The sequence below is a fragment of the Parus major genome, chromosome 3, assembly GCF_001522545.3.
Source record: "Parus major isolate Abel chromosome 3, Parus_major1.1, whole genome shotgun sequence".
Classification (NCBI taxonomy): Eukaryota; Metazoa; Chordata; class Aves; order Passeriformes; family Paridae; genus Parus; species Parus major.
The window spans coordinates 108,361,242-108,373,144 of NC_031770.1; the positions used below are offsets into that span (position 1 = coordinate 108,361,242).

Consider the following 11,903-nt stretch of genomic DNA (forward strand, 5'->3'; position numbering starts at 1 on the left):
CTGAGCTCAAAGAAAGGAGAACATGGTAAATTTCATAGGCTGGCCCAGAGGATACAGCATAACACTGCTACTTCTGTTCTATTTTATTCTCAAGAAAAATGAGGATTTGTCTTTCAAAGACCAATGGAATCCATAAAGATTAAATGAAAAAGACACATGATTATTGTTCCAAACTTCATATATCCAACAGAACTTCCCAACTGAAAATTTTCAATGCTCTCTCATGCACTAGTATTTAAAGGCTCTGTATGTCTTCCCTGAAGGACAGCAGCAGGGGTTTGTCTGGTAATTACATCACAATTGGAAAAAAAAGTAGAATTGGCAGATATCTCTAACTCCCTTATTTTAAATAACACCATGAAATTCTCTATTCTTCACATTTTAATACAATTGGAATAAAAAATGTAATATTCAGCTTGGGAGCCAGGTACAACGAAGTGTGCATTGCATTTGATCAAAAGCCAGAAGCATTATCAATTGTCTGTCAATCTATCCCATCCATCAATCCCTCTCTCCCTTCCTCAGTAGATGGGTTCATTAGTTCTGCTTTATTCAGAGAAAGTGGTATTTTAAATATATTAAAGCTATTCCTGCAGCCCTGTCAAACAGATGTCCCTCTCCCGTACCCAGTGAGTGTTCTGACACTGTCTCCACTGACACCTCCCAGAGAACAACTTTAACTTTGAGGTTATGACCAACTCTTGATCTGGTTTGAGCTGCTACAGGCAACAATTCCTTTAATTAGTGTTCCGAAATAAATAATAAATCCTCTTTTGTTTGTTTTTTTTTAACTTACTTGCTGCTCTGCAGCACACAGGAGCTGTATTCGTGACATTAACAACCTGTTGTTTTTTTTTTGCAAGCAATTAGTCATTTCATGCATGACCTGGTATCACCTGATTCCACCTTCTCTGTTTTTAATGTTGTATGTGTAATCAAAATGTTAATAAAAGAAACTCAACACCTATTTTATCTCTGGTACACAAAGCCTGGTGAATTAGGGATGTATTTGGCCATTGGAACAGGCTCCCAAGGGCCTGCCAGAGTTCAAGCAGCATTTGGACAATGCTCTCAGGTACAGGGTGGGATTCTTGGGGGTGTTCTGTGCAGGAGTTGGACTCGATGGTCCTTGTGGGTCCCTTTCCACCCAGGATATTCTGCGATTTTATTTAATGCACTGCTCTTTCTCTTCAACAGTCACCAAAATTCATCAAGTACGGAAGACTCCAAGAATGGGATGAACATAACCTGAGTTTTCCTGTCTTCTGGTGACCCCAAATTTAGCTGCTTCCTGGCACATCACTGACATATCATAAGTGCTTAAAAGCACACACAGCACATTTTATCTTCTCTTACTTTTTCCTCACTCTTTCCTGGAACAACATGCATGCCTGGTGTTCACAGTATGCAGTGACAGCATTCAGTATTTTACAGTGCCAGGTACATCCTTTTGCTTCAAATATGCATCTAATAAAACTGACATCCTTCATTTCTCATGTTATTAATTTCTTTTTCATGATCACTTGCGGTTCTGAAAGCTTGTGATGGCAAAACTGGAGGAGATCGTCCTTTTTTGGAACAATAATTTCTGTATACAGAATTCTTGGGCTGCAGATGAAGAGCCCACACACATAAACAAGAAACAGACTGAAGTTACACCAGAGGTTTACATTATTTGGATTTTTTTTCCATGGAAAGGGTTGTAAAGCATTGGAACAGCTGCCCAGGGTGGTAGTGAAGTCACCATTCCTGGAAGTGATAAAAAAACCATGTAGAGGTGACACTAATGGACAGGTTAAATGGTGACTATGGTGGTGATGCTGGACTGATGTCTGGACTAGGTTTTTCCAAGCCTAAAAATTCTATGCCTCTGCCTTTTCCATTTCCACATTTGGAAATATCTTCAAGGGCAAGAGGTTCCTGCTGCCTCATTCCCCTAGAGCATAAGAGAGCTGCCTATGAAGTACAAGTCACACTCTAGCCTGTGAGAGGGACATCTCCAAGCACAGCACATGCTTCCACTCCAGCAGCAGTGGGAACAGTTCCTCTGGGGCAGGACACACACACATGTGGCTGAGCTTCCCAACCTGCAGCCTGAGGGAAAAACAACACCAGTGTGACCTTTGCCCAATGAGGCAGCAGAAGATGGCACAGGCACAGGTTGCTGGGGAATGCAGCCCAACAGTGAGCCAAGGAATCACAGAATCAGTTAGGTTGGAAAAGGCCTCTCAGTGGTCTTTAAACTAACTGAGTTTAATCTACGTCTGATCACCACTATGTCAATGAGACCATGGCAATCAGTGCCACATCCAGTCTTTCCTTAAACACCTACAGGGACAGCGACTCCACCACTTTACTTAATCGTCCTTTGCTGTGAAAAAATTCTTTCTAATGTCCAATCTAAACCTCTCCTGCTGCAGTCTGAGGCCATGTCCTCTTGTCCTGTCGCTTGTTGCCTGGGAGCAGAGCCCGGCCCCCACGTGGTTCCACCCTCCTGTCAGGGAGTTGTGCAGAGCCAGAAGGGCCCCCCCTGAGCCTCCTTTTCTCCAGGCTGAGACCCCCCCCCAGCTCCTTCTGCCGCTCCTCATCAGAGCTGTGCTCCAGACTGTTCCCCAGCTGCGTTGCCCTTCCCTGCACTCCTGCAGAGCCCAAACCCTCTGATGTCCCGGCACAGGATTCCAGCAGACCCGAACCTGCCCCGGGATACCCCCAAAAAACTGAACCCCCCGCGCAGGCGCACCGCGACACCCACCTCCACCCCTACCGCGCCTGCGCACCAGTGAGCCCCTTTTCCCCCCCACCTCCCCGGCCTTGAGGGGGATGAGGGCTCAAACCCCGCCGAGTCTTACCTCGGTGTTCCGCCACACGCCGCCTTTAATCATGATCCGCGGCATCTTGGCGGCAAAGAGAGGCGGGGACGAACCCCTGGAGCGAGAGAATGGAGAGAGGACGGGAGCGCCGCTAGCGTCAGCGGCGCCGGCCGAGACCGCGCACGGTCGCCTTCAGCGGCGGAGGGTGCCGAGGGGAAGGGAAGCGGGGCCGGCTGCTCTGCCAGAAAAGGGGGAAGCGGGGCCGGTGGTTTTTGCAAGGGAAGTGAGGCCGCTGCTCCACCAGGGAAGCGGGTCCGGCCGCTCCGCGCCTGCGCAGCCGCCCCGCGTGTCCTGACGCGGCGCTCTGCGCTAGCGCCACCGGCCGGCCGGAGGAGCGCACGGCGGAGGGGCCCGGCCGGCGCCGAAAGGAGCTGGGAATTGATTAAACCCTTCAAATTTCCCCAAGGGACGCAAATGAAGTAGGAAAGGGACAGAGGAATAATCACATCTCCGCGGTGTTCCGTTTAGAGGGTGTTTTGGTAATTTCAGGAAAAAGCCCCGTGCATTTATGTGTGGAATAAACTCTTCCCTGTGAGGGTGCTGAGGCCCTGGCACAGGTTGCCCAGAGTAGCTGTGGCTGCCTCATCCCTGGAAGTGTCCGAGGCCACTTTGGACAGGGCTTGGAGCAGCCTAGGATCGTGGAAAGTGTCCCTGCCCATGGCAGGGGGTGGAATGAGATAATCTTTAAAGTGCCAATGGAAAACTATTCTAAGTTTCTACAAGAGAGCAACATTGACAGTGCATTTGCATATTCACACTCACACACACACTGAAGGAGTGTGTACAAGGTACATACCCGAACTTGGGAAATTTTCATAGGAAAGCACTCATGTCACTCTCAACAGGTGAAGGGGGTTGAACCTCAAGGATCTTCAATCTCAAGGATTGGGGATCTCAGCTCAGGATCTGTCACTGTCACTCAGCTGTGGCCCCCCAGGTATCTCCAGCCTGGGAGCTGTGTGGCTCAGAGAGGCCCCACTCAGAGGGAGGTGCTGGTCTCAGCCCACTGCAGTTCAGAGAGCTCAGAGGGTCTCAAATACCACTGCTTAGAGAATCAGAACAGACTTGGCTTTGCTCATAACTGGCTGCAATTCAGGTTGGTAACTTTCTTTGAAAGTTCAAAACCAAAAATGTTGTTCCAGCTGGGTAAGAAAAATAAGTTCTCAAAGGCTGTTAAAACCCAGGGGGTTCCTTAGCCAGCATAAGTTCCTGGGAGCAGACAGAGTTTTGAATAAGCTCAAGAGGAGCTTGGCCCAGCTCGCCAAGACCAAGCCCTAAGGAGCACTTTTGAGACCACAATGTGGCCCAAACAGAAGGATGCACCACCACACCATCCAGGTCTGACTCACTATTGTTCATTTACATCACCTCCAGTTTAACTTATATTCATTTAATTAGCAGATGTACAGCAGGTAAAAAAGGCCTTTTGCTCAGTTTGTCTTGTTACATTTCTGTTTTGTCCAAATTCAGGGTATTTTCATGGAGAAAATTAAGCTATTTTGGTTCAAATAGGAAACTTTATAGATTTGATTTTTGTTTAAACTACAGGAATAAAAAATATTACACTTCTACCTACCAAAAAAAAACCAAAACCCAACAACAGTTCATGTCTTATTTGAAACTGAATATGCCTCAACCTTTAAATTTCACTGACTTAGCAGACTGAGAATACCTCTGAAATCCCAAAAATCCAGTGCAGTGCATAAGGAACAGAAAGCAACGTCAGGAATTCTTGAACTATTTATTTTTGTTAGAAGCAGAGACTAGGACTAATTATTTTTAGAAAATCATCAATCTCCAACAGAAAATACCTTCTTGTTCTCACAACTTGAAGAAACTTATATTTACAAACTCTTTAAAACTTTACTGCAGTTAATTTACCCCCCTAAACCAGGCTCTCTTCATTATTGTTGTAAAGCATACTTTTAAACAACTGTGCTCTATCAGATTTAGCCTTCCTAGCCTCATCTGATATAAAGGTTACAATTCCATCAGTATTTTGGTTTTCTCTTTGTACCTGTTCTTTTCAAATAAATTATCAGAATTGTTATGTAATGCAGGTAAAAATTCATCCAAGCTTGAGTAACCATTAATATTTCCAAGGAATATTAAGAAATATTTTCTAAAATATTTATATAAAAGAAAGAAGTTCTTTTCTTTCTTCATACAGGATAACATTCTTCTTTCTCACAACTGGATTAGGTGGTTCCAAGGTCTAAATCACTCATCTGTAACCACCACAGTTCAGGCACAGATACTTGTCTGATGTTATTGAAGCTGCAAAGAACTGGATCACTTGAATATCTTTGCTGATCTGGCCTTAAAATGTGCATCTGTCCATGAGTTTCAGTCCATTATTGGAAAATTGTCTTCCAAATCGCAGAATGGCTGCAAGAGTTCTTGAAGACAAGGCCCTGCTCAGGCAGGGCCACCCAGAGCCAGCTGTCCAGGATTACATCCAGATGACTTTTAAATACCTGAAAGAAGGAGGGGACCTCCACTACCTCTCTGGGCAGCCCTTCTCAGCCTGTCTCCTACGTCACCAGAAAGCCTACAAGACATTATTATCTCTATTTCCACAGAAAGGCACACATCCAGGAGCAGAAAAAAAAAAAAAGCAGAGTTCCACATTTACATTCTCTAAATTAAACCACAGGTTTGTTCTGCTGCTCCATGGACTGAGCATTGGGACAGTTTGCACTAGTCCTTTGCTGTTGTCTTTCCTCACGTAAGAGGATAACACACTGTTATCCTAAAACCACTTACCACACTCAACAGTTGCTGGCACTGCACAACTCCAAAGATTTGTCTAGATTTGAATATAAATTGGAAGCAGCATCATCTGGGTTCACCATGCCCTGCACCAACTGCTGCATAGTACAATGGTTCTTACACACCATGGAGTATTTTAGACTAAGAGTAAAGTTCTTAAAATAAATTTAACAGGTTCAGATACTGCTAGGGTTTTCATTTTAACTAAACAGCATTCACAATTATCAGCAACTTTTCAAATTAACAGAAGTAAATAAACAACACAGTAACTACCAACCTGAGAAAAAGTAAGGCATTTCATACTAGATTAACACTGAACATTCACATAAAACTGAAGATTAAAGATTCCCAGTATCATGAAATATGTGTTTCTGGACATTAGCATTTCTGTCAGACTACTCAAAAAATTACCAAAACTGCAGACAAGGTAACAGCTTAATAAACATCTTACACATACAGACACATGGAAAACATTTTCATGTCACAGTTACCCAGTGATGACATACATGTTTTGTTTCTCTAATGTGGCGAGGTACTATTTTTTCCCCCCCTCTTACAAGTATTGCAAAAGCACCTGGGAGTAAAGGAGGCAACTTTCAGCAGATGGGAGGTAGCATTAAGCCTCCAAATACACTGGTAATTTTTATATTAAAAGTTATTACTATAAAATATAACATGCCCTTCCTTCCCTCCTTTTAGACATTCTTTCAGTTACAAAAGAGATTTTTTTTTTCTTGCTATTGTTTACAAGAAAATAGGTGGTGCAGAATAGCTGTTTAAACACAGATGAACACTGGCCAAAATAACTGACCTCTACTGAAGCAGTTACTCAGGGATGAAAAAGTGTCTCCAAGATGTTCAGCACAGCCTGTGCTAGGACTGATGTTCTCAGAAACACCTGCAGCAGATCAGTACCCCAAGTTTCACTCTATCAAACAAAATGCTGGATGCATCCACTACCAGGCATTGCTCTGCACACAAAAAAGGAACATAAAGCCATGAAGAAATTTAAGACATTCAAACCTGTCTAAAACCAATTGCCAACTTCCAATTCTCAACCTCACACTCCAGGATTGTGCTGCTGCTTATGCTTCTCCAGAATTTTTCTGGTGGGCAGGACCACATTACACTTTGCACACTTGTACTTCTTTTTGTGCATTTTTATATGCTTTTGGAAAGCATGTTTATCTGTTGTGGAATACTTGCACCTCCTGCAGTGCAACTTGAGGTGAGTCAGCAAGTGGCGTTTGAGGTGGCTGGAGGTGCGGAAAGCCAGGGAGCACTGCCCGCACTGGAACGGCTTCTCCCCCGTGTGGATCCTCATGTGGAGCTTCAGGTTCCCTTTGTGGGCTGTGCAATAGCCACACTCTTCACACCTGTACGTCTTGACAGGCAGCTCCTTGTGCTCGTAGAGACAGCCAGGAGAGGAAGTGCCCTCCCCGGTGTGTGAGGCCAGATGCTGCTTCAAGGACAGCCATTTGCTGGTTGAGTAGTCACAGCCCATGCACTTGAAATGGCCCATGGTCAAATGGGTGAGACTGTGCCTTTTCAGGTGACTGGAAGTACGGAACTTCTTCTGACAAACGCTGCAGCTGTAGGGCTTCTCACCTGTGTGAGTTCTGATGTGGAGTTCCAGGTTGTTCAAAAAGCCAGTAGCGTAGCTGCATTCTGTACACTGATATAACAGTGGTTGACTTTGTGTTCGCACATCATTTACTGGGCCCCTCTGAACACCTTGCTGAACTCCACAGACTTCTGAACCAAGCAAGGAGCTGTCTATGCCTCTGCAGAAACCCAAACCATCCCTTTCTGGGTATGTGCCTCCATTGATTTCACGATGCAATTCAAGATTCTCCAAACACCTCTCTACAAAGTGGAAACTTCCAAACTCCTGTCCATTTTTCACATGAAGAAGGCTGTGTTTTTGCAAATGGTTTGATGTTTTAAATGCCTCATTGCACTCTTTACACACGAATGGTCTTTCATCCGTATGTATCTTTAGGTGCAGCCTGAAGTTGTTAGGAACATCAGTAACATAACTGCAGTGCTGGCATCTATATGTTTGGAATGTATTTAAACTGGAAGCACATGTATCCTCCAAGTTTTCCACAAAGTTATGAAATGAAGCATCTTCTTGCACTCGTGAAAGAGAGGCCCCTGATTTGAAGAAAGGCTCCTCTTTGTAAGTGACAGTGTCCATTTGGTAAGAGGTCTGAGGAACTTCTGACCTATTTCCAGTAACACCCAGGCTGTTGCTTCCTTGGCTGTTTTCAAATTTCTTTCCAGGGCGTATTTTTTCATTGTCCCACACACCATCTGCTTGCTCAAACTCTACTTCTGAAGCCATGATTCCCTTACCCAGACAATCATTTTCTCTACCAAAAAGAGAGTGAGAAACGTGGCCCTGAGAATCACCATCAGTTTTGTGTATTTTGCTTTTACAGTACTTATTGCTCTGACTCATAGGACCATTAGCCTTTAATTGTTCATGAAATCTCTTGTGAAAGCTGAGATGTCCTTTAGTGTAGAACACCAGGTTACATTCTTCACATGTGTAATTCTTTGGAGGTTTTTCAGTTCTCTTTCTCCCACTCAGGCAGTCGGGTTGCTGTCCTTGGCACGTTTCTGTCCCTGTGTGTATCCTCCTGTGTCTCTCCAACCCTGAGGTGCTGGTGAATGCTGCCTGGCACAGCTCACAGGAATATGGTTTATCCCGTGTATGGACATGGCTATGCCTCACCATACTTGCAAAATACAGTGAAAAAAAGGTGCAGAACCTGCACTGGTAGAGCTTATAGCCAGCATGCCAGTACATGTGATTTAACAGGTAGGACAAGCTGCTGCAGGAGTAATCACACTGAGGGCACTGGTAAGGTGGTCTTTCCTTGTGTCCCTTCATGTGATGAATAAAACTCCTAGGATTTGATGAAGCAAAGAAGCAAATTCTGCAGGAAAATCTAACTGGCACATCCAGAGATGTAAAGTCCCTGTCAATTTTAATGAAAAATTTATGGTATTTACTTTCTTTTTTCTTAGTCTCAGATTCTCCATCTTCAGATCCTTTTTGCCTCCCTTTTCTAGCACTAATTCTATTTTTTCTTGCCTTTTGCAACCTAGCAATCTTCTTATGAAATTTAATGTGATTCTTGAGATTGAAAGAAAAGAAAAAAGTTTTTTTACAAAAGCAGCATTTATGTATTTTCTTATCTTTATGAGCTGAATAAATATGTTTTTTCAGATGTGCACTGCACTTATACACAGAACTACAAAACCTGCACTTGAAACTTGATCTTTCATTCTCCTTTGTAAAACAAGATGTTTTAGGAAGAGGTGTGATGGTCACACTATCATTCAGCCACTTTAAACCTTCTTGCTTGCTCTGGAACTCTTCTGGGCTTGCATGAGAAGAAACAACTTTTTGTTGTTGGTATTTTCTCTCAGGGAATGGTGGTAACGTCTTGTAAATATTCTCTCCGGTGGTATTTGATTCAGCAGAAGTGGAAGCATTCATGTCAGGTTTCCCTACATCCTCTAGATGTTCCTCAAAAGTAGGAGAACATCCATTAAGAAATGGATCAGAACAATTATAGGTAAATTTCTCTTCTTCTTTCAAGCCATGTTCCAAAAGAGAATTCAGAGTTTCATCTTCAAATTTGCTTATTTTCATGTAATCAATTTCATTATCTCCATTCTTTGAGGAATCAGGATCTACATGGAAATATAAAGTCACATTTCATCCAATCACAAAGACTCATAGTAATAATCCAAAATTGCCTAACAACTTGCTTTGCTCTTCATTACTTCTGTATCCATATTATTTCCCTCTTTCAATTTTTTTCCCTTAATGCCTCTCTTCATGCTCCTCTCAGACCCCACTATTTAAATATTGCTCCTAGTTAAAAGCCACCTTCTGTTCTGTTTTCACTCTAGACTCTGAATTTCACAGGAACACCACATCCAGTTTTTAACACAACACCTTTATGCCAGAATTTCTATCAAACTACTGACACAAAACTTTTCTAATGTTCCGTTCTCACAAATATCACGCTTTTTCTGCATTTTTATTTTGAGAACATTTTCCTGATGAAAGGCCACCCTTTTTATCATTGGAGAATGACCAAGTACCAATTTTTGTTGTTTCACAGCCTTTTGCAGGAGTCTGAGAAAGAAATGAAAATACTCCAGGCAGTATTTTCTTTCTACTGCATTTAAGAATCTAATTTGAAATGCTTACTCTAAAAGGAATTGGCTTCATAATGTTTCTATAGATTTTTTTTTAATTTCAAAAAACTTGAGGTTTGCTGTATTTTTTAAGCTTTTGCAATAATCTTATTAATGTATTACCTTCCATTTTAACAATTATCTCCAGTTCCTTGTAGATTTCTGGTTGGTTCTCTGGACTGCCATCAAAAAGAACCCCTGCAATACTGACAGGTTCTTCTTCATGTTTGGGTACCACCACCAATGTCTCAAAAGTGTCAGCTCTGTCACCGTCAGCAGAGGAGAGGAGAGGAGGAATCTTCTGAAAGCCATCATTATCACCACAATCTTCTCCACCACTGTATTTTACTATCTCTGGAAGCTCTGTTTTGCAAGACAATGTAGGTAACATGCAATTTTGACCGTATTTATCCATGTCTGCACCACATCCATCACTTAAAGATAGTTTTGATGTGTTACACACACTCTCAGCTAACCATTTATTCTCAGAGTACGTAATACAATTATCTTCATTTGAGACAATCTTGTTCGCGTCCCAATTGCCTACACTGCTACTGTCGTTTGAAGGCTCCGCTTCATTTTTTATGCAAAGGCTGTTGTTTAATTTAAACTCCTGCTCCACCTCGGGGATGGGCACTTCCTGGTCCTTATCATCCTGGAGAAAATCCTCATCGCTCAGCACAAGAACGGTGATTGGCAGCACTGCCTCAAACACTTCGGGCTCTGCGAGGACAAACAAACACAATTATGGCAATTTCCCCACCCCCCAAAAACACCCCGACGACACCGCGTCCACCATAATCCGTGCGCATGCCCAGTGCGCCCGTCCCGGCGGGCCCCGCCGACTCGGCCCTCCCCGCCATCCCCACTTTCCGCGGTGCCACAGGAGCCGCGCTGGGTCCCTGTCCCGGCCGGCCGGCCGGCACTTACCGCTGTCTGCGGCCGGCTGCGCCATTCCCTCCGCGGCCTCCTGCAGCTCCCCCGCCTCCATCCTCATCTCCGGGCCGCGCCGCCACGGGACACGAACCCGGGCCCTGCCCGCCTGCGCAGAGGGGCGGGGGAAGCGCCGCTGGCGCCGCCTGATTTGTGGGAGAGGCGGAGGCGCGGCGGGAGGAATGTGTGGGGCGGGACCCGAGCCTTTCAAATACGCCTTAAAAGTCAGTTTTAAACGTGCTCTTAGGTGGTTTTAAAAGTCCGTTTAATCACCCGCCTGGGCCAGGGAGCCCCCAGCCTTGGGCGGAATTATTTGAATGCTCTGTGAAACCTATTCCCGGTTTAAGCAATTTGTTTGCTGCATCACAAAATAATCGCAGGCTGGAGTCACAAAATTCATGGAAACACAGAACAACACCTTTGGTTTCATCCTGTTCTCCTCCTTGGCTGTCCAGGCTGAAAATGGAAAATACAGGAACCTGTGTGCAGACATATTTACATGTGTAGAGATGTAGGCCTTTATATTCATAAATAAATTTCTATACATGTAGGGTGTCCCCACATGACAGGGTGGTTGGAATGAGATGGTCTGTAAGGTCCTTTCCAACAAAAAACATGATGTAATTCTGTGAGCTGGGGCTGGAAGGGATCTCTGGAGATGATCCAGTCCAACCCGTCTGGTAAGGCAGGGTCACCTGCAGCAGCTGACACAGGAATGTGTCCAGGTGGGTTTGGAATGGCTCCAGAGAAGGACAGTCTAAAAAAACTCTGGGCTCTGCCACCCTCAGCATGAAGAAGCTCTTCCTCGTGTTGATGTGGAAATTTTTGTGTTTCATTTTGTGGCCATTATTCTTTGTCTTGTTCCTGGGCACCACTGTAAAGAGCCTGGCACCATCCTTCTGGCACCTGTTTTGGAGATACTTACATAGAACGTTGAGATCCCCTCTCAGTCTTCTCTTCTCCAGACTAACCAGGCCCAGTTCCTGCAGTCTCTCCTCATAAGAGAGATGCTCCAGAGGCCTCATCATCTTTGAAGCCTCTCCAGTAGCTCCTTGTCCTGCCATCCCAGGGATTGCCCCAGCTCCCAGCACCCTGTTCCTGACATTA

The 11,903-nt window shown here is 44.4% G+C and overlaps 2 protein-coding genes across 2 annotated transcripts in view; both read right to left on the reverse strand.

Annotated features, from left to right (window-relative positions):
* CDC5L (cell division cycle 5 like) overlaps positions 1–3,139 on the reverse strand; it is a 30,955-nt gene extending 27,816 nt beyond the window's left edge. Inside the window, exon 1 of the mRNA XM_015622474.2 lies at positions 2,850–3,139. Within this exon, the coding sequence (XP_015477960.1) occupies positions 2,850–2,894 (45 nt within the window). The 5' untranslated portion in view covers positions 2,895–3,139. The remainder of the gene's footprint in view (positions 1–2,849) is intronic.
* Positions 3,140–4,592: 1,453 nt separating this feature from the next.
* Positions 4,593–10,917, reverse strand: LOC107202491 (zinc finger protein 845-like). The gene is made up of 3 exons (XM_033513105.1): positions 10,794–10,917; positions 9,987–10,586; positions 4,593–9,350 (listed from the first exon to the last, which is right to left on the reverse strand). Exons 1-3 carry the CDS (start codon positions 10,858–10,860, stop codon positions 6,703–6,705), a joined length of 3,315 nt encoding a protein of 1,104 aa, XP_033368996.1. The 5' UTR covers positions 10,861–10,917; the 3' UTR covers positions 4,593–6,702.
* Positions 10,918–11,903: the final 986 nt, after the last annotated feature.

Coding starts and splice junctions, on each gene's coding strand:
- LOC107202491 (XM_033513105.1), bottom strand. CDS start 10,860: ATGAGGATGGAGGCGGGGGAGCTGCAGGAGGCCGCGGAGGGAATGGCG. Junction 10,587..10,793: donor GCAGCCGGCCGCAGACAGCG/GTAAGTGCCGGC, acceptor TTGTCCTCGCAG/AGCCCGAAGTGTTTGAGGCA. Junction 9,351..9,986: donor GATAATTGTTAAAATGGAAG/GTAATACATTAA, acceptor ATTTCCATGTAG/ATCCTGATTCCTCAAAGAAT.